Source organism: Calypte anna, chromosome 1 (assembly GCF_003957555.1).
Source record: "Calypte anna isolate BGI_N300 chromosome 1, bCalAnn1_v1.p, whole genome shotgun sequence".
NCBI classification, from domain to species: Eukaryota; Metazoa; Chordata; class Aves; order Apodiformes; family Trochilidae; genus Calypte; species Calypte anna.
In genome coordinates this window covers 74254900-74272683 of record NC_044244.1, presented here as the reverse complement: position 1 = coordinate 74272683, position 17784 = coordinate 74254900, and the positions used below count along the sequence as shown (strand labels likewise).

The 17784-nt window shown below is 40.9% G+C and overlaps 1 protein-coding gene across 4 annotated transcripts; it reads left to right on the top strand.

The window, feature by feature from the left end:
* Nucleotides 1-1452: 1452 nt before the first annotated feature.
* C1H3orf52 (chromosome 1 C3orf52 homolog) lies at nt 1453-11966 on the top strand. 4 transcript variants are annotated; one of them, XM_030460633.1, is made up of 7 exons: nt 1453-1798; nt 3232-3252; nt 5726-5849; nt 6412-6545; nt 7445-7515; nt 9536-9735; nt 10756-11966. In XM_030460633.1, coding segments are annotated over exons 1-7 (720 nt in total). In that variant the 5' UTR covers nt 1453-1630; the 3' UTR covers nt 10758-11966. The 4 variants fall into 4 exon arrangements, with proteins under 4 accessions (XP_030316493.1, XP_030316477.1, XP_030316502.1 ...); XM_030460617.1 differs by lacking the exon at nt 10756-11966 and having other exon boundaries at nt 9536-9910; XM_030460642.1 differs by lacking the exon at nt 10756-11966 and having other exon boundaries at nt 9564-9610.
* Nucleotides 11967-17784: the final 5818 nt, after the last annotated feature.

Below are 17784 nucleotides of genomic sequence, written 5' to 3'. Positions count from 1 at the left end.
TTTTGCAGGGTGAGGTCCATAATCATTAACTCATTTGACTTAGAAAAACTTCTTTGGTTTGAGGCAAGTCAGCTGGAAGGTAAGGTCTTATTACTGTGACTTGAAATGAAATAAATGAAGGTCATCTCCAGCAGGAGTCCTGGAAAAGCTTTTTCTGGTGAAGATGTTGAAGGTAAAATCTTGCAGATGCAGATATGTGTTTTAATCTTGATGACTGCTCAGCTTCATCTTCAGTTCTCTGGAGTTTTAAGATTTCTCCAGAAATAAAAGGAGAGAAATTTGTATTTCTTTTTATTTGCTGAATGAAACCAAGCTGTGTGTTCAGCTTGATGTAGTGCTTTTGCTGTGGTGGCTGTGACACAGCATCAGAAATCTTAACTTTTGGCAACGTTCCAGGCATCAGCAACCAGATGAGTTGCACAACAGGAAAAATCTAAGGGGAGGAAAAGCAACCTCAGGATTTGGCAAGAAAAAGAAGGAGCAGCATTGTGAGTGGATGCTCAGCCAACAAGGGAGGGAGTTGGAGAAGGAGGCTTTGTTTTCCTCTTAATGCATGATTCTCCCTGAGCTGGGATAAGGGAGTGAGAAAGAGTGCAGTTATCAGCTGCCTGTCCAACCCTTTTGATCCAGAGGTGAGATAGGTGCTCTGCTCAAAAGGAGGAAAACCACTCTGTTGAGAGGAAGGAAAAACACGAGGATGGAGTCAAAATGGGAGAAATAAGAGGAGGTAGGATAAAGGGCACTGGGTGAGTGGGGGAAGGAATCAGCCCCAGGCTGCTAAAAATTCTAATGAGTGACTCATATAAGTAGCATGAGAGAGTTCTTGTGGGAAGCCAGTACAGACCAAATCACAACTTATACCATGGTTTACTTCATAAAAGCATGCCCTGTACAGCACAGGCTTAAATTGAAGGCCACTTTCCTCCTCTTTTCAGATTTGCCCTATTGTTTTTTTACATGGAATTGGCTTCTCAGGTTTAAATTGGATTTAAGTAGGTGAATAGACGTATGGTCTATAAGTGATACAGGTGATTTTGGGGTACATAACAGCTAGAGAGAGGACTCTTTGTGCAACAAGGGTCACTAGTGTTTCTCTCTTTATCAACTATACAGGGAGAATAAAATTAAAACTGTTGATGTATATTATAAATTCCCTTTGTAGCCTAACCGAGCCACAAGCTATGTGATCTTTTACTCAGTTTGTACTGTTCAGTATCGCATCTGTTTATCTACGGGGATAACAGCAAGAACATTTTACTGTTTTGGCTGATGACAGCAGGGAAAAAAACCTGGTTTCTTCCAACATTGCCTCAACAAATGACAACATTACTGAAGGTTTAGTCACCTGCTCATGCTTGTCAAGGGCTGGTACAGAAAGGCAGACGAACTGGAAAACCTAGTATTGCAGAGCTGAGGGCTGTAATTCTGGGAACTGGGCTAATCGATACTCCCTCTGCCTGGCATTTCTCTGTAGCTACAGCAGATGACGTTATGTGTCCTTCCAAGGAATTCTCCTCCTTTATCAATGTTTTGAGATCATTCCTGTGAAAATTATTCCTACTCCCACTGCTACTGTCTCCAGCCTTGCACCAGAATTGGTACTGACCACAGCTGCTGAAACCAGAAGGAAATGAGTTGCCTCTGTGCTTCCTTCAGAGACAGAGGTCCTCGTGCTGAAACAGAAGCTATGGAAAGTCAAAACGCTGGTCAAGAGCATGAGATTATTGAATTACAAGAAGACAACGTGGAGGAAAATGAGGCTGATCATGACAAACCTCTAAATGCTCAAACAAGAAAGGTAAGAATTTTACTTGCTCATTTGCTGTTGGGGAACATACCACGCTAAAAGAAATGACACTTCACAAGAACATCTTGTAAGGTGGATTAATTTGTCAGTCAAGGGATAGGGAAATGTTATTCACTCAAGAGTAAAAGCTGAAAACCTGTTACACATTTCTTTCCTTCCCAATTCTACTGCTGGGGTGAGATTTTAAATATATTTTAATTTTTTGCTGTTTGGTTATTTGCGAACTTTAACTTAGGAAATAAGGTTGTAAGCGGCACTCCATATTTTTGCTTTCTCTTGCCAAGTACTGTCAGTGGGATTGGGCTCAAAACCAGAAAGCAAAAAAGTTGAAACTTATATTAAAAATGGGCTTTCTTTTAGAATAGATTAATCAGAAAACTATCAAAACAAGAAGACAATGTTCTACAACAGACCATGCTAGGTTCACTTTTTATCTTTGTGTAATTTGCTGCTGCTGAAAATTACGAGTTTGTTTGAATAGCATGCCTCAAAGCCTCTGTTTAGACCAGCGTGTGAGTCCTGAGGGAGGTAGCCCCTATTTTTTTAGCTCAGAACTATGAAACAGACTAATGCTGGCAGAGGGGTAGTATATACTCACAAATGACTGTTTTACAATGGTTTTCATTACTTACTCCAGAGCAGAGGGAATAGGAGTGGCAGAGCTAAGAAGTTTCCCACCTCCCTGAGGGGAAAAGCCTTCCTGAGAAATCATCTGCATTAAACACTCCACCCCTCCCTTCCTGCTCCGGCCAGGCAACAGCAATTGCTCCCACGTGGGTCCCACTGTGGGCTGGTTCATTCCCATGTCCAGGCAAAAGCCCATTTACTCTCCTCTATCAAGGGCCAGTAACTTCTCCTCTGCTTTGATTAGGATGAAACAGCTTGCTGCAGGGTCAGACAAATTCTAGGGAGGTAGAAAGAGGAACAGGAGAGGGAAGGGGGTGAGCTAGATCCACTCCGCTGCCTTGAGAAACTTGACCCTGAGGTTTCTGTTAAGCCTTCCCCTTCCCAGAACTGAGTTTTCAGCTAGACTCTGTTTCTGGTCATTCTGGCAATTGGCTTTCAATCCTATAGGGACTGCTGGAAAACAAGCCCTTGCTTCCTCCTCATGTGGTAGGTTGATAAAAAAATTTGCCCTGCCCACTGGGGAATTTCTCTCTGATGCTCCTCCCTCCCAGAATTCTTGTGATGTATAGGGGCAATGTCCAGAGGGTGTTGGCCCAACAGGTAGGGAATAGCTGGGGAGCTGAATGTTTGCAATGAGTTTGCTGAGCGTGATTAAGAATCACACTTTTGTGCTGGTCTAAATATGTGCCTCAATCGAAACTTGGCCTTGGTAACTCTCTCTCTCAACTGATATTACTGTGTCTGATTTCATAGTTGTACTCTAGGCAGTAGTTACTGGCATTTTTTTCTTTTTTCAGGTACAGAATGATATGCTAGGGGTAAGTATTAAATTGAAGCTACATTCTTCTAATACATTTAAAAAAACAAATAAAAAATACATATGTAAACAGGACCATAACTGAAAGCATGATGTAAGTGAAGCCACATAGAGCTCACAGGCCTTTTGCCTGTTATTCTCCACCAAAATTCTGTGTGCAGGGGTGTCTGGAGAGAGAGCTTTCCCTGCTCCTCCCCCAGGCAAAACTGCTCTTGTGATATCTTTCTGTGGGTGTCTGCTTCCTCCCCCTGTTCATCTGCCACCCCCAAAGAAGCTTTAAGCCAGCTGGTGGATGTCAGTTAAATTCAGTGAGAGGCTTCCTGTTATGGTGGGTTCTTAGAAAGTTGAGAAAGCATAGGGATGTAACCTGGGTTAATGGTAATTAACTAATTCCTGCCAATGAGCACATGTGTGTGGCCCAGCAAGCTGCCAGCAGTGCTTTTCCTCACCAGGTATCAATGTCAATAAGGACATGCAGTTTACAGCTGAGTTTGCAGTGGATGGGGGAGGAGGAGGAATTGAAAAGTCAGCATGGTCTACTTTCTTATGAATTCACACCCTTCTTTCAGTCTTCTGGCTGTGGAACAAAATAGTTGGAGGGTTTTTTATTTGTATTGTATCACTTAAGGGTTTGAGTTTTTAAATATATATACATATATATATGTATTTCTTGGGTGGCTAATAAAACAGTAACTTCTGCTGTGGTCTGAAATCTTATTAAAATTAAATGGAAGGCAGATATTGTCCTTTCCTGTATAAACAAATTTATTTGAGAAGAGTTTCCTTGTGATCTAGAACAGGTGAGATCTGCAGTGAACTTTCTGCTAAATGTACTCAGTAGCCTTCAAGTTTCCATTCTTCAGAAGAAAAAGAGAGCCAGCTATAAAAGTCTCTGTTATTTTCCACTGTTCTTTATTGCAATATTATCTAATGATTAATAGTCTGCTTGCTCTGGGTGCTGGCATGCAGGAGCTATGCAGAGTGATATAATCAACATCCCAGAGGTGAACAATTTTGGAAATTCCTCCATAGATACCTGTTTGGTTGGGAGAGATGGCAAACACTACATGAACAGCTTGTGAAATGTGAATCAGATCTGTGTACATTTAAAATCAGTGCTGGGTTAATCCACCAGACCACTCGGTGGATTAAGAGCTGGCTTGATGGCTGTCTGTCAATGGGTCTGTGTCCAAGTGGAGGCCAGTGACAAGTGGAGTCCCTCAAGGATCAGTGCTTGCACTGCTCTTATTTAACATCATCACTGATGACGTGGATGGTGGCATTGAGTGCACCCTCAGCAATTTGCTGATGACACCAAGATGTGTGGTGTGGCTGACACACTGGAGAGAAGGGATGCCACCCAGAGGGACTTCTACAGGCTGGAGAGGTGGGCCCATACCAACCTCATGAAGTTTAACAAGACCAGCATCTGGGTCAAAGCAACCCCAAACACTGATATAAGCTGGGCTTGAAAGCTGCCTGAGGAAAAAGACTTGGGGGTGCTGGTGGATGAGAAACTCAACATGAGCCACTTGCAGCCCAGAAAGCCAACCAGATCCTGGGCTGCATCAAGAGAAGCATGGCCAGCAGGTGGAGGGAGGTGATTCTCCCCCTCTACTCTGCTCTCATGAGACCCCACCTGGAGTACTGTGTCCAGTTCTGGAGTCCCTTTTACAGGAGCAAAATGGAAGTGCTGGAAGATGTTCAGAAAAGGACCATGATGGTGATCAGAGGGCATCTCTCCTATAAAGACAGAGTGAGAGAGTTGGGGTTGTTCAGTCTGGAGAGGAGAAGGCTCCAAGGAGACCTTAATGTAGCCTTCCAGTATCTGAAGGGGGCCTACAAGAAAGCTGGTGAGGGACTTTTTAGGATGTCAGGTAGTGATAGGACTAGGGGAAATGGATTCAAACTAGAGGAGGGTAGATTTAGACTAGATGTTAGGAGGAAGTTCTTCACCATGAGTGTGGTGAGACACAGGAGCAGGTTGCTCAGAGAGGTGGTGGAAGCCCCATAACTGGAAGTTTTTAAGGCCAGACCTAGAGCAGCCTGATCTAGTGGGAGGTGTCCCTGTCCATGGCATGGGGGTTGGAACTGGATGATCTTAAAGGTCCCTTCCAACCCTGAAAATTCTATGATTCTATGAAAATAAAATTTGGAAGCCATGAATGCACCTTTGTAGCACTTTATGGACAATTCAAGAACTGGAAATTCTGCAGAAATGGGGAAGGATGCATCTTTTTCAAGCAATAACCTACCTGTGAATGTCCTTCGCTTCTTCACCTTCTTCAGGTGTACACACTCACCTGCAGTCGTACTTAAGTGTGGGGCCCCCTGATGCAGGGAAATGCTTAACTAATGAGACTCTCACATCTATGTGGGGTTTTTTTGTTTCTAAATGTTATAATAAATACATGCTTAAATGTTTTTCCCTCCCATATTTCATTAATCAACATCTCCCTTCCTTTTGTTACTAGGAGACAGATCACTGGAAATCATGCGGGAATGTAATTTTCTGGAGGTGTAAACTATGGATGGTTATAACCACAATTTTTCTAGTCTTCTTCCTGGTTATTCTCATCAGCCTAATCCTTTATTCTAGTAAGTATCTCACTCTTGGTTCATCCTCAGCAAAAATATAAACTATGTACAACCCAAATATAACACAATTTGAACAGTAGCATCCTTTAAGCCCCTGTAAACTGCTGAAGGGACGAGGATGCTGACTGCAGAGAGTGTTTTGTTCAGTAGTGGATGTGAATGCTTTCATTTTAGCAGACAGCAAGCAACTTCTATGCTGATCAGATGGCAATTCCAGTTGGTAGCTAAGTGAGAAAATATCACCAGACAGGGGAATGAGGATGGAAATTACGCTCATAACATTGCAACAAGTGCCATGAATCAGTTACATCCCCTTGTGTGGTGTCAATGTCTGTCAGGCTCCCAGAGTAGCTGACTTTCAGTAATGGAGGCAGGTGACTGAACTCCATGTGCTGTCACTTCTCTTCAGGTGACTTGCACTTTCTTTCTGTCATTCCCAGTCAGTAAATACCAAGGACATTTGTGAGAAAGCCAGCAGGTTGTTGGTTTTCTTTTTTTTTTTTCCAATACTTTTGCTAACTGGAACTTTTTCCTCCCCTTTCTATCTCCTTTTGAACATTAGATGTTTACACAGATGAGGATGACTATTGGGATCCTGATGCACTACTAAACAGTGGAAATTGGCACAACTTTTCAGGAACTTTGGAGTTAATGTGTGGTCTCCCACAGCTATTCTCTGAAGACATTACTAAGAGGGTATGTGTGGATGTAGTTCTTGGCACAGCTGATTCTGCTTTTAACACAACGTTTTCCTTTTCAAGAGGTTTATGTTTCTCTGTGTTGCAACTCAGTCATTTGCAAGTCCACAAAAAATTCTGAGTTGTAGTTTTTCAAGTATAATTTTAGGTTAGAAGGGGGCTGTGAAGGTTATCTAAACCCAATGCTGGTAAAAAATCCTGTGCGTTGCACTGTCCTGTAAGGACATGATGGCAGCCTGGGTTTATAGCTGCCATTTCCATTGAGCCATGATAACTCTGAGTTTCAGCTGAAACAAGCCCAGCAGGCATGGAAGTGATCATATAGACTGGTTGTGGAGGGGAAGTCTCAGTAAAGAGAACTTTTTCCTCTTTCAAATAAGAGTAGAGAAGGCTTTTTTGGTAATATAAAAAACAAAACCAAACAACATAGATTGCACATGGCAAGTTGAGCACATACTTTTGGTTAACCCTGAATGCCTCTGTTGTGTTAAGGTAATATAATAATTACTCAAACATACAGATTCGCAGAATAACGGAATGGGTTGGGTTGGGTTGGGTTGGAAGGGACCTTCAAGATCACCGAGTTCTAAACTCCCTGCCATGGGCAGGGGCTCCTCTCACTAGACCAGGCTGCTCAAAGCCCCATCCAACCTGGCCTTGAACACTGCCAGGGAGGGGGCGATGCTTTCAGGGATGGGGTAAAGATTAACTTGTCTTTCAAGCTTAAAAGGATTGTGTCTATTTTCCAGGCCATATATTTGCTGATATTTGACCTTCAGCATTGGTGTTTATGTTCCTTAAAATGCCTTGTAAAAGTCATTTGCTGTACTTCCTTCTGTGGGAAAAAGGGTTTAAGAAATATTCTTTTCTTTTTTTTTTTCTTTTTTTCTTTTCAAGTTAACAGATGTCTATAGTTCATCTCCAGCTCTAGGACGCTACTTTAGGTCAGCTCAGGTGCATTATTTCAGGTAAGAAATTTTGTTACCAAAATTATCTGGAAATTCCAAGCATTTTATGAGACATATATGTTTGGGCAAACGTTACAAGTACAGGTAGTGAAAACTGGTTGTAGCATCCTCTGGTGTAAGCAGCAAGCACTGCTGATAATATATATCATGACATACAGTGACGTTTTGTTTGTGTGAAGTATTGTATCTGTTTTACTTGGTTACAAATACAGCCCTTAATGAACAGATTCAAAGGTATTACCTAGAAGGAAAAAAAAGATGATGGAACCACTTGAGATTGATGTTGCTTAAATAGCCCTAAACAAATGAAACAGGGTTCATGAGGAGGGGACAACTCCTTTTGTTCCCAGAGAAACTAAAAGCAACAGGGGCATGCAAGTCTGAAAACGAAAATAGTAATGTTGCATTACTGGTTTGTTTATTACACCCTGACTCTACTTTGAGCAGTAGAAGCAACTCTCAAAGCACCAGAATGTTGGAGAGGCTGGTGGAACAGGAGAGGCAGAGCCAGAAGCAGAGGGGAGGTTAGGAAATCCCGGATGGGGAATGCTCACAAGGGAAGGAGAAGCTCAGCCACTGAAGGTTGGTGTAGCCAGAGGAGTAGCAGTGGTGGGAAGAAAGGGAATAGCATCCAGGCCTGCCTTGCAGAGGCAAAAGAAAGCTTCCAGCTGGAACAGAGGGAGGATCTTACTCTGGGTAGAAACTGGCACTGGAGGGAGGCTAAGGAGTTTACTGTCTTGGAGCCTGTAAATTTTAATCTATGGAGACAGCACAGATTGACAACAGAAGGGGGGAATGTACAGCAGAGGGGAAAAGGGGAATTAAAAAGTTCAACTGCTGCATGTTCCTGCCATGGAGAGGTAGCAGAGAGGCAAGAGAAGGTAGTCAGAGACCTTTTCCAAGTACTATGGAAAAGAGCTGTTACAAACTGAATTAGATAGACAGGAGAAAATCAAGGGAGTTAGATGTAGCAGGAGGAGCCTTTCTTGCTCCTGAGGCTCAACGAGCTGCTGACTTCTCCATTGCCTCACATCAGAATGAGCTGAGCTTCTCTCTGTGGGTGTGTGTCCCACCTTTATTGGCCCCCTGGTAATAGGGACCTGCCCTAACCAGGCACAGGTGGACTCACACCCACTCTTTGGCAACTCGAGGCACCTGGTTTATCTTGTTTCTCTACAGTTAGATTTGGAAAGTCTCAAGGCTCTTGAGTAAGCAAGTGCAGAGGAAGCCCCTTAGGCTGTGGGAAGTGGTGGTCCTGAGGGTACTTTGGGGAATTTGCTCCCCTGCAGTGCCAGCCTTGGGCATACCATCTTTGTTCAATGACTGAGTTGTAGTTCCTTAGCCTGACAGATAAAAGTTACTGATTTAGACTGTGAACGACAGAGATGTAGTTTTGCATATGTGCTGACTAGCTAATTTCTCTCTTTCTCCTTGCCTCTGTGTCTCTTTCCCTTTTCTGCCATCCAACAAATGTTTTTTTTAATATCTTAAATGATGTGAGTACAAAATAAAACTGTTGAATTGTAGTCAGTGGATTTGGCACACCACAAACAATGACATTTCCAGAGACGACCTCCAGTTCTGTGGTTTGCATAACCCACTCCACATCTGGGTTGGAAGCAAAGTTGAGTGGCCCCAGGTGCTGCTAGCAGGAGAGCAAACCTTTCTGCAAGTTTTCAGCTAACCTATGCATAAAATATCCCAACACCTCTTATCGTGACACAGCTGTGAAGCAGAAGTGCTGAAAATGTCACCCCATTAGGTCGTATGTCCAATTGCCCTTTGTACATTTGAAAAGATATTTCAGGTTAGCTTCAGGTACATGCCCAGTTATTGTCAAGAGCTCTTCTAAGAAGGGAGGGGGTGGGGAAAACTGGATTTTTTTGGTGGCAGTTTTCTTTTATAATGTTTTCCTTTAAAACAAGTTTTTAAAAAATCCCTGTCAAAAAAGTCAGCCTTCTCAAAAAAGAAAGGATCCAGTGGGGACTTGAAGACATTCATACTTGACTTTGTTTTTCAGTAATGAAAGCTCCACTGTGTTTTATCAGCTAGAGTTTTCTGTACCACCATCAACAGAAGGATTTATGGAAAACACAATGAACCCAAATTTCATACGGAATGTTTTACGTCAAAATATTTATGATGAAGATGATACTTTCAGTCCTGGGACATCTGAATGTAACGGGTTAAAGCTTGACCCAGCTTCTGTTACATTAACATGTGAGTACTACACATTAGAGAGGCTGTTTACAAAGAGCAGAAGCATACACATGAAAGGAGGGAAATCTTTCTGGAAAGATGTTGAGATTTGTAAGTAAATATATTTTGCACAACAGTATTAGGAAAATTGTAAAATATTCAGTTTTCAAGACAGTCTTACAATGCTTAGCTTATAACCTAGGTTTCACTGTTTGGTCTGCTGATGCTTAAAAGAGTATTGATGAGACGGGTTAGCTAAAGGCTCCAACCAAGTTTTTCAGATCTTCTCTTGCATTTCTGTTGTCTTAATATGTGCGTACCCTAATGGAGAGCCAAATAATTAAAAATCTTTCTCTTCATTTTATGTTCTTATTTGAATGCTTATAAAACAAATTTTAATCCAGGTAAAACAGGATAGGTAATCTGGAAATGAACTTCAGATTTTTTCACAGTTGAGGATGAAGAAGCCTCCTGATTTTTGTATTTTCATAGTTGGGGGTTGGTTTCTCTTTTTTTTGTTGTTTTTTTGTTGGTTTTGTTTTGTTGTTGCTGTTGTTGATGTTGGTTTTTTTGGTTTTATAATTTAGTATGCACACATATTTTCATTTTTCCAGGTTTTCTAGCTAATTCCAGCAACTAGCAATGATTCCAATTCACTTAGATTTGTCTTGACTGAAATGTCATTATACAAGTCTTATGAGTTTTTCAGTTTTACTGAAAGCAGTGGATGGAGATACTGTTCTCCATACCCAACTTACTGAGCCACACCTGTGTGCTTTCAGAATAGCTCTAAGCTCATGAATCACCACAGAATCTGTATAAGTATGGTTTGTGATTAAATCATGTTGCTTTTTCTCAGTACTCTTATCAAGGGTCAAGAACAGCATCAAGTCGTGAGTTCCGTTTCTCAATATCCTTTTGTTCCTTATAGCTTGTCAGGGTTCATAGAAAATACAGTCTAAAAGGGACAGAAAAGAGTATGATGAACTATCTAACTAAAGTTTCATTTTAAGGTTAATAATGTACTATTTTAACTTTCAGAGAAATGATGGAAAGATTTCTCATCTTCCACCTAGAAGAAATGGGCTACTTCTATCTGTTAATAACACCATGGTTAGGGAGATACTCATTGGGAAGAAACACTTCTAAATATGTTACCTTATAAATGTGGTGTGTGATGCAATATTGTAAAGGGAAAATGTGGTATTTTTATAACAGTGTTGTATTCCTGTAACACCTCTACCTCCTTTATTTTTGTCCTGATATCTCAATAACCTATATCTGAATTATCTGAATAATCTATTTCATTCGTGTGAAAATCATGCATCTTGTATGATGCATGCTCTGCTGACTATGAAACCTTTGCTTTGTCTTGCCCTTCAATTAAATGTGGTTTCCCTGTACAAGTTTTAAAAGCAGTCTTGTACATGTCTCCTCTCTGCTTTTCTTGGCTAATTCAGAATTATCTACACAGCATCGTCCTTAATGATCACATGCAGCCATGCTTGTGTCTTTTTTTTTCCCTGCTAATTTCATATGCCACATTTCCCCATTGTTCTTTCCTCATAAAACAGCCTGAAAACTATCGTCTCTGTTTTCTTTAATTGCATGCAGAACTTTTGCACTATCTTCTTAAGTGAGATTTAACTTTCATTATTCCCTTGCTCAGATAATGTGGTATATAGTCTATTTTTCTCTTCTGTAACATGAAATAGAAATAAGGGAACAAACATCAAGAAGTAATGTATTTTATTAATGCATCTGAATACGACAGGAATCTCTCAAGTCAAATTAACTGTGTACTTCAATAATTAGCTACTGGTGCTAGTGAATAGACAGCTATTTGACCCACATTTGCAAAGCCAAAGAGAAACTAATCTATATCTTTAATTATAGTCCTTGTCCTAGCAGTGGGGATAAAAATGAACAGGTGCAAGATATTTGCCTTAATAAGGCAGAAAATAGTTGTTCTGGTTGACAAGAAAGCAGATGAAATGGACCAATAAAAAAAGGAAGATGCTTAAGCACCCATGTAAACCAGTGTGGCATGAGAGTTATAGCCAGCTACTGGCTATAAAATGAAAACTAAAAATTAAACATTAACTTTACATAAAATGAAATGGATTCACTACCATGTTAGTGAAGTATAGCTTTTGTCATTTATTTGTAGCCAATGTAAATGTTGATATTGTTGGATGGATATATTTATTTTAAGAAACCTTTTGTATTGTAAGAGATTGTATTACAGGATGTGTCCCTCTTTTTCTAATATTATTAGTTTATTTAAGGAACAATCTGTCAGTTTTACTATACATTAAATTATTTATTTTTACTCTTAAAGTGACTGTTTTAATTTTTCAACAGTTTTAGTCTTTCAGCTGTTAGAGTTGGAAAGTAACCATTGGGATTATAAATGTTGAGAGCTGAACAAAACATCTGTCTGACACATCTGTGCACTCAAACCTGTATTTGTTGTTGCTTGAATTATAACCGAGCTTGGAAAACAGCCTGGACCAAGTTAGTAGTTCACATGGTTCTCATACTTGTGGCTAATTCTGACCCCATCTTGATTTGTAAGATGCAGTGTTTTCTGTAAGAACTATAATTTCTCTTGATACAATATTTGATGAAGCATACAACTAGAAGAGATATTCCTTCCTATTCCTAAATTGGGAAAGGATAAAATTCATGGTTTGTATGTTTTTTCTCAAAAGCATCAGTGTATGAAAATACATTGTCTTACAGTTGCTACTGATTTGTTTTAATTTAATAGTCAAGTGCTATACTCTGTCCATGTTTCTCTTCAATCACCTTTCCACAGACAGATTTGTCATTGGGAATAACTGGCAGTAAGCTTAGTAACATGAGAGAGATGTTTGCTTGAAGACCTGAGAGCAGAGGTAGGATAGTTGGCAAGGCTGCACACTGCTGGCTTAAATATTCAAGCAAATAATTCCTTAGGAGCAGAGAGAATCCCTTTCTAAGTTTCCAGGGCACAAACATAAACATTGTGCTCTTCAGCTCTGTCAGTCTTTTCCTTTCTCTCAGGTGCAATCTTTTCCTTCCTCTGGGGCATGTTGATAAGTACATATTCTGTCTGATTACCTATGTCAATCACAGAGGCTTCATATTTTACATTGTGGTTGACAGTAGAGTATCACAATTCACTGGAATTCATAGAATCTTTTTTGGCAACATCATTTCTGAGAGGAGGTGAAAGACAAAGAAATAAGCTTAAACATGATTGTACCTTAAGAAGTCTGTGATGTGGAAAATCTAGTATCACTTGTGTGCCCATGCAGTGGTGTTGACCAATATACATAGTACAAGAATGATTTATAATTCCACAGTTATTTTCCTACTGGACAGGCCATGGCTAGACACCATGAGCACCTAACCTATGCATGCCTCTTAGAGGGTGAAGGTGTGACCCTTGTCCTGAGGTTGATAGCACTCAGTGGTAGATTACATGGTAAAAAGCTCATCACCACACACAGGAGGGACTACAGCAGCACAGTGGCAGGTGGGGGAACATGGATCATCCCCCCTGCCCTGGGTCCCCCCAGGGCTGTGCCAAGAGAGCCATCATCCTGTTAGTCCCAGGATGACACCTACCCAATGAGTGGGGGGGAGTAGCTCTACAGATCCCACTGTAGATGGAATGGAGGGAGAGCTGCTGTAAGTATGGAATATATTATTGATGCATTTGAGGGAAGAGCTTTTGGGGTTTACTCAAGACTTGATACGAGATGTTTCTGGGGGGAGGTCAGGGTTACTTGTAGAGCAAAGACATGGGAAAGCTGGAGGATAAGGGGAGGGCTGGGGGAGTCACAGACACCTGTCAGAGAGACCACAGTATGTGGGAGTTGACTGAGACCCCAAATGTGTGTGTGTATGCGTGTCTCTGCAGGAGACACAGGGTCCTGGAAGGGGTCCTGGCCTCATAGGAGTTGCAGCAATGGTTCACCCCCCTCCTGGCAGCCCTCGTCTAATGATCTCCTTGAAAACAGAGGGAGGAGAAGGAAGAGCCATTGGTGAAGGAGGAGGTAAGATTATGTGTGTAAATGCCTTCCCAACTCTGTTTAGACTTGTCCCTCCTTTTGCTTTTTGGAGTTGTTTGCTAACAGGTAGGGGGTGATTGTGCACCTAGATATTTAGCAGGATGACTCATTGAATCTAAAGAGAGGATGTGAAGTGATTAAGTCCTTTGAGCCAGAAGTTAAATAATTGTTTGCCCTGATGTTCTCAATTTGAACCCACTGGGTAATAAAGTCAGTGACTAAGTACAGGCTTTATATTATCATCCTGTATTGTCTGCAGTAGTCTCATTATTTTAGGTCTGTTCCTGAGTTCATGCTGACATTTGTAGCTACCTTTCATACTCTGTAAGTGGAACAGGAGTCTCTGCTCCACAGGTTAATAAACCCAAAGGTTCACTTATATTTCTCAAACCTAGAAGTGAGAAATAGTTGTTAGAACCTAACTCCTGTAGAATCTGTCTGAGATTTTCCCAGCTTGTATAAATCATTTTGTCTGTTTGGATTCTGCTTGGCTTGAAAGATTTCCTGACACTGAGGACACTTCACTGAAAATAATTTTTGAGTTTTGAGTTGAAGCTTTGTAAAATTTTGAGATTTAGAAATTCCAGAAGTTTTATGGAGAAGAGCAGTCAAGTCTGAATGGCTTAAGAAAAGGAATTCCCTATCTTCAGGGGCTTGGAGCTCTCCTCCCCTACTCACTATTACAACAAGTTGGGAAGACAGCAGCATTTCTCCTATGTGCCTGTGAAATGAAGAGAGGTAGGTTCTTTATTTTCATGAGTTACTGGCTCCAAGTCTTGAGTGTCTCTTTTCCCTTCCAACATATAAGTCTACCCAAGCTTTAATCACAGCCATGCTTTTCAGAACCTTTGCAGTTTACAGATTTTGAAGAGCTATTATCATTGACCTTCTCTAATCAGCAGGGAGACTGAAGCACAGAGGTGGTGTGATATGTCCCACACACTGATGGTGTGGGGGGAGCAAGCATGAAGACTTGAGATTTTGTTGAGTCTTTCATTATTCATAGACCAAATTTGTTACTTGGAAGGGACAGCTCTCCTATTGCATGAACAACCCACCCAATATAGTCTTCAAACCACACTCTGAGGTTTTTGGGACAGCAAAAACTCTCAAAACCAGACAGCTATTTGGCAGGTTCCTCACTACAGTTTCACCCCCCCTTCCTTCTCCCACAGTCCACCCCACACTCACATGTACAAACAATGAGCTCATTTAATCACAACCTTTTCTGTCATGTTGCTCACTCTCAAAAGTTTTCTGCTAAACACCCACATATCTGCTGGGTACCAACTTTTGTGTTGCTGATGTCATCCTTATTTAAAAAAAAACAAACAAATATGTTGGGCTGCTACATGGCACCACTTTGTTCTGCATTACATAGGGCTACTGGTTATTGTTTTTCACTGGTGACTCAAGAGCCAACTTAACTTATCCTCTGCTAAAATACACTATTTATAAAGCAGAGGTAGCAAACCCCAGGTACTCAGATGCTGCCTCTCAGAACATTCCTTTAGTGGTGCAGACTCCCATCTCACTGAGTCACACTGCAATGTGAACACAACAACATTGCTTTTGCTTTAGTTACAGGGGTGGTGAGGTCAACATTGCTTTTGTTTCTATAGCAAGTGCAGGGGGCTGAGATGGTCTGGCACTTTCTGGCCTTGCTTGCTGGAGCAGTGAGTTTAAAAAGCTGGATACTTTCTAGTCTTAGTGCAGACACAATGACCTAGGGGCTATTGAGTACTCCCTAACTTCACTGCAGCTCTGTTGCTTGTAAAACACACCCAGGGCCCTTCCTGCTCAGATCACAGGTCTGCTCTGAAAGTTGCCAAAGATGACTTCAAAGATTGTGGCCATCACAGAAAAAATATTAACTAAAGTCTTTCATCTCTAGACCTTAAGGCTCTAAGAGGGGAGGGAGACCCTTTGGAGCTCCCCAGGTCTGCACCAACCCATGATGCTGTATCTTACACTTCTCGTGAAAGAATTCGGTTCATCCAATTGGGAAGAATAAGTAGCCAGCCACTTCTCTTAAATAACTAAGTAAATTATACTAAGGTTGTTATAATTTGATTCAATAGTAGGGGTAAATTTCAACTTCTTTTGTGAAATTAGGTGCCAAATTTTAACATCTTAACAGGGTAACCTCTATATCTGTGTGTGTGAGTGGGTTCACAATTTAGTTTAGAAACTTTGTTAGACCTTAAATTGAACCTCTGCCATGTGATTATAACAAATTGTTAATTATTGATTAGGCTCATAGAAAATCATATTATCTATTTTTTTTCATTTGTTCTAAGCATTATGCAGTCTTAATTGACTGCAATTTCAAATCCCACCAGACCCCTACTTACATGTTAAAGCACTGAAATAAATTAGACTGAAATCCCTATGCTGAAACTCCATAGTTGTAAACCACTGAACACGCCTGGGAATAGGGGTGGATTCATCCACACCCAGACTCCCCTGTGTAGAGGAGTTCAGAAAGCAAGTGTGTCCTCTCTGAACCTCATGACTGAATGGAAGGACCTTCCTTCTTTTCCCTGCTCCCTTGGAAATCACTCCAATCCATTCCTGAGCCAGTGTCCCCTACCACTGCATAAATCATTTCCCCTGATCCCCGTGTGACTCCCACCCAACTCCAACCACTACACGTCCCTTCCACATCGTAAGTAATAGAGTGAACCTTGCCACCAAACTCTTTATATATCTTTTTATAAATCTATATTTTTTTAAATCTTTTATAAATCTATATTAAAATCATCTTTTCCTGATATATTTCTTCTTGATTCTTTACATAACCTTAGGACATTTCACTCTCATCTGCAACAATTCTTAAGTGTATCAGTTGAGAAGTGACTGCTCCCCCATGATGATGAATTTGGGCAGAGGAGCACCAAGTTATATAGTTAACTCTTAAATTAACTTGGTATACATTAGCAAAGTTCCTGAATCTAACCCCAAAACAGATAAGATCAACTGGGAATGTTGTGTGTTTATCAATGTGTTTATCTTGCCAGTCTTTCCTGCATGTCCTCTCCTGCAGTGCAGTCAGTTGATCCATTCTGCTTTATAAGAAAGCAAATATTCAACCTGGTAGTGAAGGTTTGTGTTTTCTTTTTCCTCTCTCTAGAGGCAGTGGGTCATTGGAAAGGGAAATCTTACTCTTGTTCCAACAGACATAGCCATTCATTGAGACATCTACTATTTTTTTACAATTGAAAGATTACTTAAAAGTTTTAAGCCTCCAGATATGAAATCTCCCTTTGTATTTCAACTGAAGACTTCCTTTATTACTAAAGCTTGTTGGCAACAGTCCACTTACACTGCTTTTTATTAGAAGTTGTCATGCTGAAACCAAAACTTTTTATGGAAACACTCCAGTTATGGTGAAACTGTAAGGAAGTGAGGTTACACTGGTACCAAAAAGCTGAGGGGAGGAGGGAAGGTGGAGGAGGAGGACAGAGAAGTACCCCAGCAGCCACAGATTGGCCATAGATAGGGACACTTCTCTAGGACATGGATCAGAAGTTCAATCTCCTGAATTGATTCAAGGAAGCCTCTGACAGGTGAATGCTGTGGTCTGTTTGGCCACTGGGTTCCAAAGAATGAGGATGTGCATGATTATTATAGTTTATGTACATATTTTTACTTTGTACATAGGCTTAAACTGATGTTTTTCTGCATCCCAACCAAGCCTCTCCTGCAGAACCATGATGGACACCTTTCTGACCCATGGATGTTTTGGACTCAATTGCCCTGGAGAGCTGCAAAAACATTCATTTTTTTTCATTACCTTAATAGTATTTGGCAGATGGCTGTCAGTCTGTGCTGGGGAAAGGACAAAACACATGTGATTGTAATTTTTTGGTGCAGCAACAGGATGCAAGGACTTTCTGCAACACAGGATTTACTCAGACATTGTTACATACTGAGTACAATGATGTAAAATCACGAGTTAGTGGGACATTTGTTGGGGAAAAGGTCGAATCTCTGAAGGTTAAATAAA